This window comes from Eschrichtius robustus, chromosome 11, assembly GCF_028021215.1.
Source record: "Eschrichtius robustus isolate mEscRob2 chromosome 11, mEscRob2.pri, whole genome shotgun sequence".
Lineage (NCBI taxonomy): Eukaryota > Metazoa > Chordata > Mammalia > Artiodactyla > Eschrichtiidae > Eschrichtius > Eschrichtius robustus.
In genome coordinates, this window is record NC_090834.1 from 77,772,672 (window position 1) to 77,795,374 (window position 22,703).

Sequence of the window (22,703 nt, forward strand, 5' to 3'; positions counted from 1 at the left end):
AAATATAATTTAAAGTGATTGTGGGTTGATAGTTCCCTCAGGCACCTGACAAAAGCAAACACAGATGCTCTCTGAAGAAATACAATTTTACAGCCCAAACCTCAAATAATTTCCACAGATTAAATCCTAAAAAATATGAGCTCACAAATAAAAGACTCACTCAAAACACAAGAAAATAAGTCCTCATGCATGATACTCAGCAAAACAACAAACTGTAAATTCAGATGCTGATTTTACTTTAGTAAAGTCAGAAGACTAAAGATACTGGAGTTATCTGTATAAAATATGTCTAATATGTTTTTAAAAAAGGAAATTAAAAGATGAAAGAATAAGAGACCACAAATTTGATCAAGGAGACTGAAAAAGAAAGCAATTGAATTCTAGAAAATAAAAATGTAAGTAAAATAAAAATGATATGGATGACTGAAACAACATGACACAACTTGAGAGAATTAACAAATCAAAAAATACACCCAAAGTTAAACAGAATTCAGCATAGAAAAAAGCAAGGGGAATATTAAAGCAAGTCTAAGAAACATGGAGGAGAGCATGACAAGGAAGGAATAATATTTATCTAATTAAAATTCCAGAAAGAGAGAATAGATAAAATGGTGAAAAGAGAATGTTTGAAGAGAAAATACCTGATAATTTTGCAAATTGATAAAATATTTAATCTTTAGATTCAAGAATCTGAAGGAATCCTAGGAAGAATAAATAAAAATAAATTCACACCTAAGTACCTTGAAGTTAATGAATACAAACAAACAAACAAACCCCCTTCCCCATCAACCAACCAACCAAATAAAATAGATCTTAAAAGCCACAGAGAAAGTGTTTGTCACATACTAAGAAATGACTATTAGGTTAACAACTGACTTCTCAACAGTGATAATAGAAGCCAGAAAACAATGGAATATCTTCAAAATGTTGAGGCAAAGTAACTCTATACCCAAAAAAGCTATTTTTCAATTAGGAGGGTGGTCAAAGGACATATTTAGATAAATTGAAATTGAGCACAGTTACTATCAAAATATCTTCATTAAAGGAACTTATAAAGGATACATTAAGAAAAATAACTATCCTAGAAGGAATGTCTGAGATTCAAGAAGACTCTTGGGCAAAGAAATGTTAAACATGTGGTTAAAAAAGTATGCCTCGGGTTTCCCTGATGGCGCAGTGGTTGAGAATCCTCCTGCCAGTGCAGGGGACACGGGTTCGAGCCCTGGTCCGGGAAGATCCCACATGCTGCTGAGCAACTGGGCCCGTGAGCCACAACTACTGAGCCTGCGCTCTAGAGCCTGTGAGCCACAACTACTGAGCCTGTGTGCTGCAACTGCTGAAGCCCACGTGCCTAGAGCCCATGCTCCACAACAAGAGAAGCCACCGCAGTGAGAGGCCCGCGGACCGCAACGAGGAGTGGCCCCTGCTCGATGCAACTAGAGAAGGCCCATGCACAGGAACGAAGACCCCACGCAGCCAGAAATAAATAAATAAATAAATAAATAAATAAATAAATAAAAAGACAATACCTTGTTAAATAAGGTCTATTTAAAAAAAAAAAAATAGTATGCCCCAGGAAGCATGTTCAAGAACATTTCTTGCAGCAGTTTTTGTAATTCAAAACTTGCAAATAACTCAAATGTCAACGTGTAGTATAATGGATAAATTTTGGAATATTCATGCTATGGAATATTATACACCATTGACAAATAAATGAAAGATAGCTATAGGCATTAACATGGATGAATAGAAAAAAAAAACACCATGGAAGATATTACAGTATGATTTCACACGTGAAGTTCAAAATGGGCAAAGCTAAATAATCTATAATTTAGACATACATACCTATGTATGGTAAAACTATAAAAATATGAAAGGGAGTGATTAACACAAAAATTAAGAGTTGTCTGATGGCTGGGAGGAGGATTCATTGGGGACCTGTAATAAAGGGGTATTGATAATATTGTATTCATTTTATTTATATATTCATATATATTCATTTTATATATCTCTTATGTATCATAAATTTTGCAATAAAACAATTATAGAAAGACGAGTCATATAAGAAGGCAGTAGAAAGAAGATTCAGGATCAACATGGATAAAAGCCTTCAAGAAGGAACAACTTTAGCAAGTTTGTATATTAGGGGGAAAAATGTGAAGCATGGGATGGTCCAAAGTTTCCTAGTCCTACTCTTCTACCCCCTTGCCAGCTTACCTTTGCATATTGCCAAGGCGTGTTCTCATGTATGCTGACATATAATAAAAATGTCTCATGCTTTATTATTTGGAAGTCTTTTATTCTTTTCTTTCCTGTTCTAAAATTTTATTTGCTTCTTCTAGGTCATAACTTTTGTGCTGAAGGACCTAAATGTGGTGAAAACTCAGAGTGCAAAAACTGGAATACCAAAGCTACTTGTGAGTGCAAGAATGGTTACATCTCTGTCCAGGGAGACTCTGCCTACTGTGAGGGTAAGTGAGCTATTTAATAAAGTCAACTTGTGAGAAATGTGTTCCTGGTAGACGTGGTTGAAGAATGAAAGCCTTCACTTGGTTCTGGTCCTATGGGATCCTATAAAAAATTATACCAACAATCTAGGATATTCTCTTCTTCTGACTTACCCAGGCTGCTTAGTAGCATGTAAAAGCAAGACCTTTCAATCACCAGCAAAACCATAAACACCTCATTTTATGTTGTCTTATTTGGGTAGATTGTCTTCTTCAATTTCAGTTAAATGTTACATGGTGGATCCTCTTTTTGAATGGATGCTTTGATACTAGCTTATACCCAATTGCCATCATCTTCACCTGCCAAGGGCAGAGTTTTTTTTCAGTTGTGTTTCCTAATGACTGATTCATGTGTTGCTAATTCCCAAACTCTACTAAAAGTCCCTGTGACAGATGGACTCATAACTTTGGCACATGGATTGGTATAGTAGGTTGGTGGCCTCAAGCATCAGTGACCCCCTTTTCTACTTTATAGAGCAGAGCAACTCCTCTGTCTTATGTGAACCCCTCTTTCCATGCTCAGCATGCTGGGGCAAGCATTGCATACTCCTGTTCCTTTAATATACCAGAGGATCAGGGATTAGTTCTGACCCTGGATTTACATGTACAGTGCCCTAAAATCTGAGCCCATCCATTTCTCCAGTGCTCACTGGCTCTCTCCCATCAGTTTAGAGAAATTCTTATAGGCAATGTGATGGCTAGGCTGTTCTTCCGTCCTGGTTGGACCCAATTATTCCTGTCATCTTTACTAATATATTGAACCTTGGTGTTCTGTTAATTAGGAAGGTAGATGTCTTGACTGGAATAAATGCTGCAAAATCTTGGTCACTTTCCTCCTACTGATTTGGTTCTCAAGTGGGTCAGGTATTGTCAAGGTAAAGAAAATTGATGACAATAATGGTAAATTCCTTTCCATTCTTCTGTTTTATGTTGTTGACCGCTGCTTAACTTTTTGGCTTTGACTAAAGACCTCTTCAGTTGTTAAGGAAATGTTTCTAATTACTGTTAGTGTTCAGAACCTGGTAGGAAACCTCTGTTTTTCATTTCTTCTGGAAGACTTTCTTTATTACTGCTTTGGTTCTCATTAGCAATATAAGTCTAACTAATAGTTAACCCCGGACACACACACATTTTTCTACACTTTTTTTTCCCTTTTGCTTACCTGTATAGATTTGAACTTGATTTGGGATGCCACTTGGGAGGATGAAGTTGCCCTTTAGTTATGAACCTTTTCATCTATCCATTAACATCATGTTACTTATTTGTCAATTTTGAGGAAGAGGGCTATTAATTTCAATACTTCACATTAACATTTATTTTTTATATCTTACCTTATGCTATTTTGTATTTTTTGTCAGAAAATTACTGTAATTTTAAAAATAAAAAATGTGAACACTTTCCTCTCCATTCATCGTGAAAAAATCCCACAAGCCAGGTAATGGTCTAAAAAACTGGCTTTCTTACCTTCTGCTATATGTGGGGATAGACTATGAACAATTATAAAAATGATAGAAGGAACCTCAAAATAATTTGAATCTTGATTCTACCATTGGCAGGTGTTTTAGTTGTCTATTGGAAGCAGTACACCCACCATTCCTGGCTCCCCTTAGCTGTTGAGACCTGGCAGAACCTGGGAGGAAATTGCTGGTACAAATGCTGTTTTGGGACTCTCTGATTCTCTCCTCATTTTTTGTTACGTAGAATCAATTTTATGAGGTACCATTTGTGGTATTATGCCTACCCTTTGTGTGTGAGGCCTTATTTTATTGATTATGTTGAGTGATTTTAGGTCTGAATCCCTGTTTTCTTGAACATACTTCTCAACTTGTTGTGTGCACGGGGCCTTGGGTCAGTGTATACTGTGGTACCACCTTGAGTCATGGTAATGTCCTCAGGCTTTAGTCATTTTTCTGTGATCATGGGGACATTCCGCAATTCCAGAGGGGGCATGTTCATAATGAGAAAGATAGCACTTAAGGAGAAATGACTAAACATTAGAGCCCATCTACAGTCTAAGAATAGAACTCAGGGACTAAAATAGGGGTCAAATACTGGGCATCTGGATGGGAGGCACTGAGAACCAAGTAGAGTGAATATCAACATTTAGAGCAGATGCCCTCCTCTTTTTTCATTCAGCCATCCTCAGCACACTTGGGCTTTGGGCTTATTTTCCTGTGGTTGCTTGGTGGCTGCCGTAGCCCCAGACATGGTGTCCTCATACCAGCATCCCAAAGAAGGAAGGAAGGGGCAGGGGTTAAAAATCTTCTCTGTGTGAGGTTCTGTGTTTTGTTTTTTTCTTTGTGATGATTATATGGTTTTTATTCTTCACTTTGTTAGTATGGTGTATCACATTTATTGATTTGCATATATTGAAGAATCCTTGCATCCCTGGGATAAATTCTACTTGATCATGGTGTATGATCCTTTTAATGTGTTGTTGGATTCTGTTTGCTAGTATTTTGTTGAGGATTTTTGCATCTATATTCATCAGTGATATTGGCCTGTAGTTTTCTTTTTTTGTAGTATCTTTGTCTGATTTTGGTATCAGGGTGATGGTGGCCTCGTAGAATGAGTTTGGGGGTGTTCCTTCTGCTGCAATTTTTTGGAAGAGTTTGAGAAGGGTAGGTGTTAGCTCTTCTCTAAATGTTTGATAGAATTCACCTGTGAAGCCATCTGGTCCTGGACTTTTGTTTGTTGGAAGATTTTTAATCACAGTTTCAATTTCATTACTTGTGATTGGTCTGTTCATATTTTCTATTTCTTCCTGGCTCAGTCTTGGCAGGTTGTGCATTTCTAAGAATTTGTCCATTTCTTCCAGGTTGTCCATTTTATTGGCATAGACTTGCTTGTAGTAATCGCTCATGATCGTTTGTATTTCTGCAGTGTCAGTTGTTACTTCTCCTTTTTCATTTCTAATTTTATCGATTTGAGTCCTCTCCCTCTTTTTCTTGATGAGTTTGGCTAATGGTTTATCAATTTTGTTTACCTTCTCAAAGAACCAGCTTTTAGTTTTATTGATCTTTGCTGTTGTTTTCTTTGTTTCTATTTCATTTATTTCTGCTCTGATCTTGATGATTTCTTTCCTTCTACTAACTTTGGGTTTTGTTTGTTCTTCTTTCTCTAGTTCCTTTAGGTGTAAGGTTAGATTGTTTGTTTGAGATTTTTCTTGTTTCTTGAGGTAGGCTTGTATAGCTATAAACTTCCCTCTTAGAACTGCTTTTGCTGCATCCCATAGGTTTTGGATTGTCGTGTTTTCATTGTCATTTGCCTCTGGGTATTTTTTGTTTTCCTCTTTGATTTCTTCAGTGATCTCTTGGTTATTTAGTAATGTATTGTTTAGCCTCCATGTGTTTGTGTTTTTTCTGGTTTCTTTACCTGTAATTCATTTCTAATCTCACAGCGTTGTGGTTAGAAAAGATGCTTGATATGATTTCAGTTTTCTTAAATTTACTGAGGCTTGATTTGTACCCAAGATGTGATCTATCCTGGAGAATGTTCCATGTGCACTTGAGAAGAAAGTGTGATCTGCTGTTTTTGGATAGAATGTCCTATAAATATCAATTAAATCTATCTGGTCTATTGTGTCATTTAAACTTTGTGTTTCCTTATTAATTTTCTGTTTGGATGATCTGTCCCTTGGTGTAAATGGGGTGTTAACGTCCCCCACTATTATTGTGTTACTGGCGATTTCCTCTTTTAAAGCTGTTAGTTGCCTTATGTATTGAGGTGCTCCTATATCGGGTGTATATATATTTATAATTGTTATATCTTCTTCTTGGATTGATCCCTTGAGCATTATGTATTGTCATTCTTTGTCTCTTGTAACATTCTTTATTTTGCAGTCTATTTTATCTGATATGAGTATTGCTACTCCAGCTTTCTTTTGATTTCCATTTGCATGGAATATCTTTTTCCATCCCCTCAGTTTCAGTCTGTATGTGTCCCTAGGTCTGAAGTGGGTCTCTTGTAGACAGCATATATATGGGTCTTGTTTTTGTATCCATTCAGCAAGCCTCTGTCTTTTGGTTGGAGCATTTAATCCATTCACGTTTAGGGTAATTAGAGATATGTATGTTCCTATGACCATTTTCTTAATTGTTTTGGGTTTGTTTTTGTAGGTCCTTTTCTTCTCTTGTGTTTCCCACTTAGAGAAGTTCCTTTAGCATTTGTTGTAGAGCTGGTTTGGTGGTGCTGAATTCTCTTAGCTTTTGCTTGTCTGTAAAGCTTTTGATTTCTCCATCAAATCTAAATGAGATCCTTGCCGGGTAGAGTAATCTTGGTTGTAGGTTCTTCCCTTTCATCACTTTAAATATATCATGCCACTCCCTTCTGGCTTGTAGAATTTCTGCTGAGAAATCAGCTGTTAACCTTATGGGAGTTCCCTTGTATGCTATTTGTCATTTTTCCCTTGTTGCTTTTAATAATTTTTCTTTGTCTTTAATTTTTGTCAGTTTGATTACTCTGTGTCTCGGTGTGTTTCTCCTGCCTGGGACTCTCTGCACTTCTTGGACTTGGGTGGCTATTTCCTTTCCCATGTTAGGGAAGCTTTTGCCTATAATCTCTTCAAATATTTTCTCGGGACGTTTCTCTCTCTCTCCTCCTTCTGGGACCCCTATAATGTGAATGTTGGTGCATTTAATGTTGTCCCAGAGGTCTCTTAGGCTGTCTTCATTTCTTTTCATTCTTTTTTCTTTATTCTGTTCCACAGCAGTGAACTCCACCATTCTGTCTTCCAGGTCACTTATCCGTTCTTCTGCCTCAGTTATTCTGCTATTGATTCCTTCTAGTGTAGTTTTCATTTCAGTTATTGTATTGTTCATCTCTGTTTGTTTGTTCTTTAATTCTTCTAGGTGTTTGTTCTTTAATTCTTCTAGGTCTTTGTTACAACATTTCTTACATCTTCTCGATCTTTGCCTCCATTCTTTTTGCAAGGTCCTGGATCATCTTCACTATCATTATTCTGAATTCTTTTTCTGGAAGGTTGCCTATCTCCACTTCATTTAGTTGTTTTTCTGGGGTTTTATCTTGTTCGTTCATCTGGTACATAGTCCTCTGCCTTTTCATTTTGTCTATCTTTTTGTGCATGTGGTTTTCCTTCCACAGGCTGCAGAATTGTAGTTTTTCTTGCTTCTGCTGTCTGCCCTCTCAGGTTCTGTGTTTTTAAGTTTGAAGAAAGTCCTTCCTAGAAGGTCCCTTGTAACTTCCTTGCCTCTCTCTCCATGCAGAAGACTTCTGCTTATTTTTCGGACCAGGATTACATCCTCTCCACCCTTAGACCAATGAGATGACTGTCATTGGCTTGGGTTAATTGTGTCCAACCCCCAGATTTGGAGTAGGGGGTTTGCCTTCCCTGAGACTAAATGATCTTTGCCCTTTGTCTGAACTAATTAGAGTTGTAGCAATAGGAGGCAGGTGTATGGGTGGTTTTGGGTGGGCAGAAAGCTATGTATACTACATTCTTTTATGGTAAGATTTAGTTTATGGCCATTTACCCACCTCTGTCTTCATAATTATCCTCTGGCATGCTCACCACATGCCTGCCTGGGTACTAGAGACTCTCAGAGGCTGAGTTCATTGTTTCACTATAGCATAGAGAGGAGTAGATAACTTATGAACTGCTTCAGGCAAGTTATTTTTTACTCTGAGTAAGTGGAGTGAAAATGCCCCATATTTCCCAAACCACAATGAACAAGACTGGCTTGCAAATTAAAACAAAATATTACACACATTGTCCAGGCTAACATGAAAAACCTATTCAGGCTCTCAGTGGAAAAAGAAGCACAAAAGACTTTCAATTTTCTTAACTTCCTACGGTAGTAGCAGAGATATAGTGTATTAAGGACTCCTGCTCTGCAGAGATTGTCATAGAAATTGCCATAGAGAAGATATCGGAACTCCTGGCCAATCAATAAAAGATAATAAGACCCTTTGTCACCTGTGATACAATTCACAGGAGTTCGTTTCGTTTTGCCTCGTCTGACTTGAGCAGGAACATTCCCCATTTTGAGAATTTCTGTAGTTGGACTTTGGTGTTTTATGAATCTGGTCTACTGAGGCTTTTTTACCTTTGGGATGACATTTTCAATGGGTTGGTCTTAAATGGTTTCTGATTCATTAGCTTCAATTAGAGGTAGTGTCTGAGGAAAGTACAGCAGTTGGGGTCTATTCATGATCTTCTTGAATTTGGAGTCTATATAGAGTCTCATAAACTTTTTCTTCCTGTAGTAAAAAGTTATGTTGAAGAATAAAGAACAGTGTGATGCGTATACATCATGCAATCTGCCAGGCATAGAGAGTACTACAAGTAGCATTAAATAATACCTCCTACTTACAGAGTGCTCTGAATTTTTCAAACTGCTTTTATATATATTGTACTCTTTGAGCCTTCAGCAAATCTCTGAGGAAAATGGTAGCGTTGGCCACATGAACTCCATTTTGCAAGTGTGGACAGAAAGACTCAGAGAAATGAAGTAAAGATAATACTCAACTCATTTCTCCTCCAGGGCTTTATGCCCTGACTTATGCTGCTCCCTTCCTCCCCATCCCCCACCCTGTTCCAATGTGGTATTGTTCAAAATATTTGCTATCTCCTTCATCTAACGAAATCCGAATGGATGTGATATGTGTACCATTTCATAGTAGAAAATCTAAGAGCTATTACAGGGTTCCACCTCTTTCTCATAAACCTGCATTGTTCCAGAGCAGGGCCTCTCCTTTAGCTAGGGTCCCAGAATGAAGTCTACACAGAGCTGTGTGACAGCTGACAGGTGATGAACATGTGGCATGAGTGAGAAATAATTGTGTAAATCACTGAAACTTTGGAGGGTGCAATTATCTGTTACCTTTGTGTGACTTAGCCTAAGCCTATTGGTACACCTGCCTGAATTAGTTGACCCAAATCTTGTAGTTTCAGAAGGATACCTCCAACTCAGCGCTCATGACTGGAAGTAATTTTTTATGGAGCAAGCATTGAGAGTTACTAGAAAAAGTATGAATCGTATGGATCATTAATAGTCTGCTCTGTCCCTGCTGCCAGGTAATAGATATTTTGCAGACAGCAAGTTGTAAATCAGTGCTTTTTTATGGCCAATTCCAACGTGGGAAATTGGATTTCCCAATTAAGATGATGATGAGACAGTGCAGGTCAAAAATTTAGCAAATTGTCTGGTATTTACGAGTGATTTAGTGGGTCACAACGGTTATCATCATCAGCTTATATCAGTGTTTATGAGGATCTTTCTTGGAATTGGAAGAGTGTGTACTCATTGAGACCAATACTTTGAGAAAGTGGGCTTCTCATGTCTGCATCTTTTGGGAGAATTGGAAGGTAGCAGGGGAGAGTGTTCTTAGATGGAAGGACCTGGTTTTATCAGTCCCGCCAGGAACATATTTTTAGCGGTGAGGTACCAAGTATAGTAATTTATAAAGATGAAGTTATTCCTTCCTTGGAAAAACACAAGTGGAGCTGAATTCAAGGATAATATGTCGTGGAACAAAATGACTTTTATTGGTTTGAATTTAATAATTTCATGTAACAAAACTACTGAGATGTCTGAAACACAGCAACTGATTAGCAAGGTGATTTATAACTTCTTTCGCATGACTGGCAATGATGACAAAGGGTCTGACCCTTAGAGTGTTAAGAGGCTGGGAAAGTGGCAGAAAGGTCAGAGTTCAAGCAGAGAAAAGATTCAGAAGAACTAAGGGGGTAGATATTTTTTGGATGCAGAGGCTAGCGTGAGTGCACTGCCACAGAAACAAGCCCCTGTGAATTCCTGATGAAGAGAATGCATGGGAAAATGGTGAGTATGCTTAGTTATACTTCTAATTCTCCAAGGATTAATCAGGTAACCCTTGTTTTGAAATTTTATAAAATGCACACACCTCATGATCCATGTAGCCTAGTTTATGGTCAAATCTGGGCTTCAGTCTCCTGCTTTGGACAGCACAGGGATCTAAAGTGTCTTTTGGATTATTCATGTTAGTAGAACCTTAACTCTAAGCTCCTGCTCTAATTTATTTCCAGGGGTTCAGAATGTTTGAGATAAGAATACCTCGGGGTATCCTTTTTTTCCCCTTCTTATTTAGCCTGCATGACTAATGGAGAGATCTTCTGGTATTCAGATATCTGGCAACAATCTCACTGCCACCACCTCCCTCACCTCCCCCGTCAGCCTTCCCAGGACACAGAGGTCTCTAGCCATTGCTTTGCTTATGATAACCCACTTGCCACTTTCCTCCTAGCAGGAGCTAGAGATGAGCTTTCTTCCTGGGCCTGGATTTTCTTCGCCTCTGCTTCTTTATTCCCAAGGCTGCTTTACAAAAACATCTACTCCCGCTCTCCCACCTACTTAAACTCTTGCCTCTTCTTAACGACATCCCCCCACCCCCATCCCTATAGCTTTCTTTTTGGAATTAAAACAGCAAAAAATATAGCCCAAATCCAAACCTTGGTTATTGCACTTGGGTTGAACCACGGGGTTATTTTTTCAGCTCATTACTTAGGAAGGAGCCCCAGTCAAACCAACTGGGGCAGTGGTCAGGACTAGAGGTTAAAGTAGCACTTGTTTTTTTTGTTGTTTTGTTGTTGTTCTTGTTTTTCAATTTAACCATGTTTTGAAAGATCATTTATAAGATATTTGGAATTTTTAGTTATTTCTTCATGATAAAAATGTCCTAAGTGTTGATTAGTTTTCTAAGCTAGCACATAGAAGCCAAGTGAACTCATCATGTAGCTGAACTATTGTACTACAGAGCTCTCCTGAGTTCCAGGGTCCTGAGAACAGAGGACCATGTATTGCATTGGCCAAAAGTTCTTTTGGGTTTTCCAGTAAGATTTTATGGAAAAACCCGAATGATCTTTTTGGCCAACCCAAATACTTTTCTCCCAATCTCAGTTAATGACACTTTCATCCATCCTGTTGCTGAGGTCACTAGATGGAGAAGTCATCATCAATTCCATGCTGCCTTCACCCACAACATCTGCTACATCAGGAAGTCTTGGTAGTTTTACTTGGAAAATGAATCACGAATTGACCCATGTCTTGCTCCGACTCTAGTCCAAGCCTCCTTTATCTCATGGCTTGTGATTGCAATGGTGTCCACTCTTGCCCCCCATAATCCATTCTCCAAACATCGATCAGAGTGAGCTCTTAAAATGGTAAGTCATATTATGCCACTCTTCTGTTTCAAATCATCTGATGGCTTCCATGCATCTTAGAATAATGTCCAGGATTGGTCCTGTGTAAGGAACTGTGTGAACCGGACCCTGCCTACTTCTCTGTGTTTGTCTCGTACCACTCTTTCCTGTGTTCTCTCTTCTCCCATCAGGCTCTAACTTCTTGTATTCCTCCAATAGGCTTGTGCAATAGTTCTTACTTGGCCCTAGGATGCCCTTCACCTAGATCTTTGCAAATCCCCTTTCCAGTCATCATTTAAGTTGTAGCTCAAATGTCACTCTTTCGAAAGGTCTCCCCTAACTACCCTCACATAATTAGCTCTGTTCCTACCCTCAGCTCCTCTATACCATTTTCATTTTATGTGATTATTTTATTTTCTTCATAGCACTTTCTGAAATTGTTTTCTTGTTTGTGTTTTCCTGTTTAAAGGTTTATGATCTGACTTTTCCCTTTAGAATAAAAGCTGCAGGAAGGCAGTGATTTTGTTTTATTCACTGTATCTCCAGCACTAGAAAAGTGCTTAGGATGTGATGGGCACACCAAACTGTTTAAAGAACAAATGAATGAATGAAAGTCTCTCCCCGATTCGTACCTTTCTGTATCTGACACTGCTTTCTTGAGTCCGATTTGTCTTGTTAGTGTTTATCAAGGGCTACCACTTAGAATCTGGGGCTGATTTTGCTCTTTTTTTTTTGCTAATACCCCACCCATGTAATGTTCTGACGCTGACTGTTCACTTCATTCCATGTAAACTGCACTTCCATTATTTGCTATAGATTGACTTTCTTCACCACATAGCAAGAGAGAAATTGTAGCTCTTTCTTAATTTTGATAAGAAGAGCATCATTTAAAGAATTGTTTTAGTCAGTTGCTTATAGAAAAAAAAAGAAAACATTCTCTGGGATTCAACAAAATAGAAGCTTTTGTTTCTATTCCTCTAGGCTTTGAAATGGATGCCCCTGGTTGGCAGGTGTCTTTTCTCAAAGCTGTGATTCAGGGACCCAGGCTCCTTCTCTCTTTGGCTCCGCCATGTGCAACGTGGCTTCCACGGTTTCCATGGTAGGGGAAAGGGAATGGAAGGTGATGGCCGGGAGGTATTTATGGACCAGTCCTGGCCACATTCCACTTGTCTCAAACTTAGTCACTGGCCTTACCTAACTGCAGGAGAGGCTGGTAAATGTTGTCCAGCTGTGTGCCTAGGAAGAAAAAGAATCTGTTTAGGTCAATAGTTTTCCAGTTTTGCCACAGTTACTAAGTGATTAAAAAAAATCTCCCCCATTAATTTTATGCCTCTTACTTTTTGTTTATTTCCTGAATCCCCCCAAAGGTACCTCTGGTTTCAACTGATTGTAGGAAAACTTGCTCACTTGGAAACCAGATAGGATTTCACTATCTTGCTTCCTCTTTCTTGTTTGTGTTATCTCCAGACTTCCCCATGGCCCTCACTGTATCACCTCATCTGGAATTGCTCTATCCCCAATACACCTCATGTCCCAAAGTGACCCATCACTTCTTCCTTCCAAACAAAATTTACAGCTTCTCATGTGCTACAGTTCTGAGGTTTATGCTGGGAGGAAAGCAATTCATGAAACAAGTTTACACACATTTGTAAATGATTGATATCCATATAACATTCCCAGAGGTAAGTGTATTCTTAAAAGAGGATGCCTGTTAATTAAGAAAACCCCCAAACTGTTAAATTTCAAGTAGCATAGCAAAAGAAAGTGAAAAATTAAAGTCACTTGAATGTGGGAGAGAGAGCTCTTGGCAGAAGAACTAAGCAGGTTGTCCGTGCCTGGGAGTTTGCCTTGGTAGTCAGCTATCCTCAAATATTCCTGCTTTGTAGAATTTTCCTTGACTCCATTTTTTTTTTTTTTTTTTTTTTTTTTTTCTTGACAACTCCCAGGGCAGTGATATAGTGAAAGAACATGAACTAAGGATAAGGAGATCTTGAGTGATCCTGGCTCTACCACTTACCAGCTGGGTAATCTTGGAAAGTCACCCAGTTCTTTTGTATTTTGATTTTTTCATGGTCCAAACAGGACTTTTAAACATCTGCTAAATAGTACTGGTTGCTTGTGCAGGTTAAATAAGGTGTTGAATGTGAAAGTATTCAATATTTTGTAAACGGTAGAGCAGTGTAGCTGTGTACTGTAACTTATTGATGATGATAATTACATAATTATACATTATGTAATTATTCATCGTTATAGTAACAATAAATATTTTCATCTTTGGCAGTGCTTGGACTAGAACTTGGCCTTCAGGTATTTAGGGTTGAGATAGACTTACACACACACATGCGTGTGCACACACACATACACACACACACACAGATTATATCTAACTGTGATGGTTAATTTTATATGTTAATTTGGCTGTGCTAAGGGAAGGCCGGACAGCTGGTAAAACATGATTTCTGAGTGCGTCTATGGGGGTGTTTCTGGAAGAGATTAACACTTGACTCCCCTTACCAATATGGGCAGGAGTCATCTAATTCATTGAGGTCCCGGATAGCACAAAAGAGCAAAAGAAGGATAGATTCCTTCTTTCCCTTCTTGAGCTAGGACATCCATCCTTTTCTACCCTGGGACAGTAGAGCTCCTGGTTCTCAGGCCTTCAGACTCCAGGACTTATAAGAGCAGCCTCCTGGTGTACCTGTCTTTGGACCTGGACTCAGTTATACCACCCACTCTCCTGGTTCTCCAGTTTGTAGATGGCATATTGTGGGACATCTAAACATCCATAACATAACGTATTATATGTGTTACAATGTCTGTATGAGGTATTGAGCCAATACCTATAATAAATCTCCTTTTATGTATAAATCTACATGAGAATGGAGGTATGGCTGGTGGTCAGATGGTGAAAAGCATTGTAAGCATGCTAAGGAGTCTGAGTTTTATCCTGTAGGTCAGTGTACACCCATGTAGGATGCAGACATAACAGCAGGTGAGAAATTGGATCCATTGGGGTATGGAAAAAATATTAGAACTTTCATTTAAGTTTATTTTCATCTCATCCTTTAAATTTCTATTTTGGTGAAGTTTTATAATGTACATCATATATTAGTATAATAATACATATATGTATTTTATTAAATACATATTTTCATATAGGAGGTACATGCCCCAAATTGGTATCAGTGAAGATACATGATTAAAAACAGAGATCACCGCTGTAGGCCACAGAGAATTTAGTGGGGGATCTGAGGTGGGGAGGACATTATTGAATTGATACGTTAGGAAAGTCAATCTCATAGCCACATGGAGGCAACATTGGCTGGGGAGATGCTGGGGGCAGAGAGCCAGGTTAGGTAACAGTGCTTCCATAGTGGTGTCTTCATGGGTTCTCAGACTTGGCCACAATGGATGCCGAGGAAATAAAGCATCATTAAATCAAAGAAATAAGCTTGTCTGGCCTTGCTCGGTGTCTTTCCTCAAATCCTCGCAGACATGTTCCATCTGCTTCTTGACCATGACTTCCTTCTGAGAGCTGGGTGCTCCAGTGTCTGGCATTTTCCCAGGTGAATCTTCCTTGCTGTGCTCTTTGGTGAATCTATCAGAGGGGCTGGATGGTACACAGAGGCAAAGCCTGCAAGGATGGTCTTAGATTATTTTCCAATGATGTACTTTCACCTTTGGCTTACTGTGCAGTAATTTAAGACTTCAGAGTGTCTCCTTGAAAGACTATGCATATATTATGTTATGTACAGTCCTTAGCATTTTTATGTAGCAAAAAAAAAACAGAAAAAAGAAAGGAAGGGGAAAAAAATCCCTGCTCACTTTCCAGGGACGAGTCAAAGTTTTAGAGCTTTAAATGGAAATGGGAATTTAGTAGACTTAAACATTTTTGGTTGTTTAAAAAGTATATACCTCTTTTTTTTTTTAAATTAATTTATTTATTTATGGCTGTGTTGGGTCTTCGTTTCTGTGCGAGTGCTTTCTCTAGTTGTGGCAAGTGGGGGCCACTCCTCATCGCGGTGCGCGGGCCTCTCACTATCGCGGCCTCTCTTGTTGCGGAGCACAGGCTTCAGACGCACAGGCCCAGCAGTTGTGGCGCACGGGCCCAGCCGCTCCGCGGCATGTGGGATCCTCCCAGATCAGGACTCGAACCCGTGTCCCCTGCATTGGCAGGCAGATTCTCAACCACCGCGCCACCAGGGAAGCCCCTAAAAAATATATACCTCTTGTTCGCTTTGTTATGGAGTGGAGACTGGAACACCATTGTAGAGCAATTATACTCCAATGGAGATGTTGAAAAAAGAAAAAAAAAGAAAAGAAAACATTAAAAAATATATATACATATATATACCTCTTGGCTATCTCCAAGATGCCTAATATCTAGACAGGACTGAGAAGAATTCAAATCATTGAGTTTTAATTGGGCCCTTGGTATTGTGGCTGGTATAATGCCTACTGTGTCTTCTGCTTTGTTATGAAGCTTGCCTGGGAAAACAAGAATTGTACATTCAGAATAATTAGGGAAGAATAGCAGGGGGATAATAGAAGATTTGACTTAGATTAAGGGCACTTGAATTAGAAATCCTGGCTTTACCATTATTTTTGTGAACTTAGGCAGGGAACTTCATCATTCTCCATTCCACTTTGTAAAATTAGTGTGCCAATTTTTACCTTATTAGTCTCTTTTAAGAATTGTTATAGGAACTCAAGTGAGCAAAAAGGTCTAAGGTAGGATCTAGTACAAAATCGGATTTTAGTTAAATGTTACGTATAAGTGTGATAAATGCTCAATTAGACATAATTCAGTCTTACAATCTATGGTTCAGGATATGCGTCAGTGAGTAGTAAGGAAGAGGAGGTCTAATTCCTGAAACTAGCAGGAAAGATGCCATAAGAGAGGGGTTTTGCAAGGTTGAGATTGACTGGGAAAGTAAGTAGGGGGTGCTATGGGACGTTCAAGCAGAGACATTAGGATGAGATTCAGTTAGTGAAACCAGAGGGAGGGTAAGAAGGAGATCAGTGCGAGAGCTGGGAACAACATCTTTCAAGATCTGGAGGTACAAGAGAGCAAAGGCACACTTTGTTTGGAACCCAGGGTGGGAGACGGAGAGTGGTGAGTGCAGAGGGAGGCATCCTCTAAGCCTGTGAAGTTCAGGGTCCACACTGAACAATGGGAAGTTGCTGAAGGGTTTAAGAAAGATGTGATAAGATCTGATGTGTATTTTGAAAAATCATTCTGGCTGCAGTGGGAGACAATATAACAGCAAGGCAGGGACTCCAGTTGTCAGTCTGTTGAAGTCATCTAGGCAAGGTGTCGTGGTAGACGTGGAGGTGGAAAAAAGGGCAGGAGGTGAAATTAGCAGGATTGGTTGATGGAGTGCATGTGAGGGGTAGATTGGATATTATCTGAAAAGTGGAATTAGAATCAGTTCTCTGGCTGCTTCATCTATAGCACAGCAAACTCTAATGGCTGACTTAGTGGCTTCCTCCTCTGGGCTCTGAAAGTATTTTGTTCAGACTTGTATTAGAGTGCCTGTCACACAGGATCGTAATTACTTTTTTTTTTTTTTTAAACAATAAACTTTATTGCAGAAGTACACTTCAAAATTTGGGTGGGGAGTAGAAGAGAAAAAGGGATGGTGAATGCTGAGGAAAATAAAAGAGGAAAAGAGGAAGAGCCCACCCCTCTTAATTACTTTTTAACATATTTTCTAGGTAAGGAGCTATTCAAAGTTCAGGGCTATGTCTGATTCATCTTTGTATCCCCAAGACCCAGCCTAGGGCTGGAACATGCTAAATATACAGGGAATACTTTCTGAATGAACCGATGAATAAATGGAGTCATGATTCCCCATGAATAAACTTCAGTGCTCTATGGCGTCTTTCCGTGAAGGTGTTTAGCATCTCATAGAGAGATGTTGTTAATTTCTTTGCCAGTTTTAAAGTGGACAAAGCGACCTTGACATGTGTTCCAGTTGTAGCTTACACATCTTTACAAGAGCCTTCCCCTCCTTTTATAGTATTGAAAAGATTTGCAGAAAGCCCAGTGCTAGCTAACAGCGTCTGAGGAGCTGCTGCAGAGATTCAGGGACTTCTTCCCATTCACTTCTGGCTATTTATCACTTTTCTTGCTGCTGCTGAAATGCTGACTTTGTCTTTTGATGTTGACACCTGGCTCCTCAAAAATCTAATGGGAGCTTTTCTGAGCCAAACGAAAGGAATTTGGTGTAGCAGATAGATTAGAGTTTACCTGTCAATGCCTCTAGCGTTGTGCAAACTTAGGTTTTGCCTTTGACAGACAAGGTAATAAATTTATTTGTTTAGGGTTGGGAAGAAAGAAGGGAAATGAGCATTCAGAATGTAAGGTTCATGGGGGCTGGAGTTGTTGCTTGTTTTGTTCACTGCTGTTTCCCTAGCACCTAGGACAGTGTCTGGAACAGAGTGGCTACTCAGTTAAGTATTTATTGAATAAATGAACGATTGGTGGTAGGAAATGGGACCCTCTCAAGTATTTGATAGTTTTCCTTTGTCCAGAAAAGCTTAGCATTTGTGCTAGGCAGGTCTTTATACTTGTTATCTTATTTAATCCGAACTGTCTCTACTTGGTTAATAAAGAAACCCAACATCACACATCACTGCTCTGTAGTAAATGACAGAGACGGGACTTAATCTAGGGTCCTCCTGACACAAAAAGTAATGCATAGCCCGATGGAATGATCCAGAGGAAAAATAACTCCAGTTGACTCCTGTTATACTTTTTTTTAATTTGCCAAGACACATGTGACCAGGTGTCCATTTTCTCCATTTCTAGTCTGTGTCAAATTTCTTACACAGAAGTAATATTTATATATCTGACACACCAGCACAGCATTTTGTGGTGGGCAGGGTAAACAGAGCATCCTTTCTCAATTGCAGTCAAGCTGTGATAAATAGCGATTCTCAGGATGCTTGGGGATCTTTAGTTAGCTCTCCCTTCCTGGGCTACTCTTCTGCAAATCCATAAGAGACTGGGCAATTTCTCTCACATCCAGGTTTTATTGGTCTGGGGTGTAGGCAGTCAAAGGGAATCTATTTAATGTGAAGTTGGAAATGCTTATATTTCAAAAAGATAAGTGGTTTTAGTACTTTTTCTGCTCCCAATATCTCAATATACTTCCACAAAGTGGATTTTTTTCCAAAGCCTTTTTGATGAGTTGCAACTCATTAGTAGTGAATGATTATCTACTATTATTCACTAGTGCTGTTCCCATAGGTGATCAAAATTAGGGGCTTCTTTGAGTATTCTTGGATATATCTCAGTGCATTGCCCTCCTTCTTCCCCAATCCATTGTTAAGAGCTGGGCCTACCCTGAGGATGCAATTGAAATCCACCACTTATTATGTAATTAGTTCTGGTATAGCTTCAAAAGTAGACTTTTCTTGTTAGCGGTTATGGATATTATATTTGAAAGTGAAAAACTCAGCCTGAACACTACACACACACACACACACACACACACACACACACACACAGTGTTTACGTTGGTTTTTTTCCACTTTTGAACATAATTTGTAATATATTTTAGTATAGACAATAAATGTCCATGACATACAGTAATTGCCAAAGCGCACTGGAATTTAACTGGCTACCTAGTGACAGGCGGGCAGTTTGGTTTCTACATCCCCACCCAGCTTTGTGGTTATCCACTGGTCACTGAGTATTGAACCCCTCTTGTTGAAGATCTGGAGGGATCATCCCAGTGTTGCAGTTGTGCTTACTGTAGCATTTGTAAACTTTATTCCACTTGTCCTAAGAAGGGAGGGAAAAGTGATTCCTTTGTTCATATATGTTTCAAACATGTTGCATGTCAGCGATCAAAATTGCATTCGATGCTTTAAAAAGCCCTTAGAATACTGTGGTTAACCTAGCATCTGTTCAACTTATTTGTACGTGAAATCATCTTAACACATGAAATCTCTTATCATTCCGTGAAACTAGTGTTTTGTGGAACACATTTTGGAAAATGGTCCTTAATGTGTTTTACTACCTGAATTATAGGCTCTACTAATGTTTACAAATCTGGGGATTCCCAGAAATTTCTGGATATTTATATTACAAATGTCAAGATTTCATATTATGACTCCAGTGAGTTGTAAAAGTTTAAGAAAACTTCTTTAATGTGAACTCATACAAAATCTGTTTTTTCTCTTTAGGACTTTGTCTAACCTATGCATTACAAATCTATTTTTTTCAGAATAATAATTAAGAAAATGGTTCATCCTGTTCTTTTCCCTCATTTGGTAAAGTTTGGGTTTGATATTGCTGAATATGTGACCATTAAGCGTATGTATGAGTAGAATAAATATAACAAATATTTGTGTAGTGCACTGTAGTTTATCAAGTGCTTTAATATATTTTATTTCCTTAGTCTTCTATCAAATCCTGTACAATATGGATTGCCATTTTAAGACTATTTTATTCTCTTAAAACATACTCAGATTGCTTTTTGAATACTTACTGGACACAAGGCACTCTTATTAGCATGGAGAGTAGACTCCAGGAGGTCAGGGGTTTTTGTCTGCTTCCTTCACTGCTAAGTTTCTAACATCAAGCCTCACCTGGAATGTAGAAGCTAATCTGTTGTAATGGTTGGGTGCATCAGTGAATGAATAAATCATAGTAATCATTGCTGCTAATATTTATTAATATATTTTATATAATTACGTGCTTTTTCATCTTTTTCATATTATACCCTAATAAAAATATTGATATTCTCATTTTACAGATGAGGACCTAAGGCTAGGAAAAGTCAAGTGGCTTGCCTGAGGTTACCCCATTAGTTAAGTAGTGGAGTTAGATCGCTTAGCTTCTATAATCCTAGTTCTTATCTCTGCAAGAGGGAATTGAGGCTCAGACGTTATAATTAAACCTGCATCTTTTTATACCTAAGCCAGCTGTTTTTATACAGCTGTTTTATACATCATTAGATCGAATTCAGCCCCATGGTAAACAAATAATGATGCTTCTGTTGCCCCTGCTGCCAATTACCATGTTCTCAGCATCTATTCAGTGACAGTCCGTGTGCTTAGCATCTTACATGCATTATTTCACTTAATTCTCACAACTCTACAAGCTAAGGTACTACTTTTTTTTTTTTTTAAGTCTCTTTATTCTTTTTTTTTTTAATTAATTAATTAATTAATTTATGGTTGTGTTGGGTCTTCGTTTCTGTGTGAGGGCTTCCTCTAGTTGTGGCAAGTGGGGTCCACTCTTCATCGCGGTGCGCGGGCCTCTCACTATCGCGGCCTCTCTTGTTGGGGAGCACAGGCTCCAGACGCGCAGGCTCAGCAATTGTGGCTCACGGGCCTAGTCGCTCCACGGCATGTGGGATCTTCCCAGACCAGGGCTCGAACCCGTGTCCCCTGCATTGGCAGGCAGATTCTCAACCACTGCGCCACCAGGGAAGCCCTAAGGTACTACTTTTATTTTCATAAAACCACAGCTTGGAGAGGATAAATGAGTTACCCAAGGTTACACTGTTAATAAATGGTATGCCCACAACCCTAATCTCAGACTGTATTTGTCTCCATGACAAAAACACAAAACAACAACAGCGACAACAACAACAACAAAAGACAGAAGAAACAATCAGAGGAACTCAATGAGGTGTTTTATCTGTTTTTACTTTCTCTTCTTATAGTGGGCCCCGGGAACATAATTTGGATACCTTAGGTAGGAAACAGTTTGGGCAGTTTTTATTTCACAGTCCTAGACCACACAGCTAAGGAAAGCCCTCCTGGATTTCCTAGATCCCTTTCCTAGTCTCTCCCAAATGGAGAACTTCATGGAAGAACCTAGATGAATAGCAGACCTGGACCTATCACCTTCTTGCTCTCATGCTCTCATCCCCTTCCTCCATCCTCCTCCTCCAAGACCCAGGAGTCCTCCCCTCGGCTTCCTTCCTTTCTCCTTAGGTTATCCTGCAAAATCAGCTCCTCTCGTTTAGCTGTCTGCTCCATTTCCCTTCTCTTTCTAATCCCTCCAGTTTCCTCATTTTCTAATTATTATCCACATTATCGATGCTTAGTGCGTAGTGTAATAGGACATTTTGTTTATAATGGCCACAGGTAGTTACACTTCAAAATGAATGAATGGGATTCGGCAGGCCCCCCCATCATATTTACTGGAGGAAGACAAAGGATTTAAATTAACGGGTTAATTGGAAGCCTCTTAGGTGCACTTAGTTTCTGGTTGACTGAACCAAGTTCTTCTCTTAAAAGGTCAATGAGTTTTCCATAATTTTTAGCTGCTCTGAGAAAGGAACTGTAAATCTTTCTGTTTATTTGCTCTATAAATCTTCCTTCAGCTCATTTAGTACAGGGCCGAACATCATAAATCCATGGCTTTCTTCTAGAAAAAGAAAAACCAGCCATGTTAACCTAAAAGGAAACCTGGTCTACTAAAACTATAAGAAACTGTAAATGTCAACTCTTCCTGACTGGAAGATATAAGAGAGAGTGTGTGTGTGTGTTTGTGTCCACACACACATACACATGTATATACATATATATGTTTTGAAAAGTCATACCACTGGGCCTGCTGGTATTATGTAAATAGCATATTTTACCATATTTTCCAAGGGAATGAAATAATCTTTTTATTGAAATATCTGCTTTAACCCAGGTACCTTAGAGTTGGAAATAATAGAAAACATGGTCAAACTAGTTAATGATGTGCTTGGAGACTTGGAATTTTTGATTATCTGAGGGGAAATCTTGGGAACCCTTGTGTGCCCCTTTGTTGTTGAAAAATCTTTCAATTCCTGAATCCCTTTTCTGGCCTTGGAGTGCATGAGGCTGTGCTCCTTATTGATTTCTGCTTGGTGACTGAGGTTACTCACAAGGCCACCAAGCTATTCTTGGACATGGATTCTCAGCCTCTTCTTGTTTATCATGCTAGGTGTGTATGGTCAGGTTGAGGCTTATTGCCTCTAGTCATGTGTACATGGAAACACAACTTTGGAGGTGGTTTTTGTGCCCTATTGTTAGCATTTGGGTTTTTTCTCCCAAAGTGG

General features: G+C 39.0%; 1 protein-coding gene across 4 annotated transcripts in view; it reads left to right on the top strand.

The window, feature by feature from the left end:
• NELL1 (neural EGFL like 1) overlaps nucleotides 1-22,703 on the top strand; it is an 865,453-nt gene that overhangs the window by 230,151 nt on the left and 612,599 nt on the right. For all 4 annotated transcript variants that reach the window (XM_068554539.1, XM_068554541.1, XM_068554540.1 and 1 more), the window contains one exon: nucleotides 2,343-2,471. In XM_068554539.1, coding sequence (XP_068410640.1) covers nucleotides 2,343-2,471 — 129 coding nt within the window. The remainder of the gene's footprint in view (nucleotides 1-2,342; nucleotides 2,472-22,703) is intronic.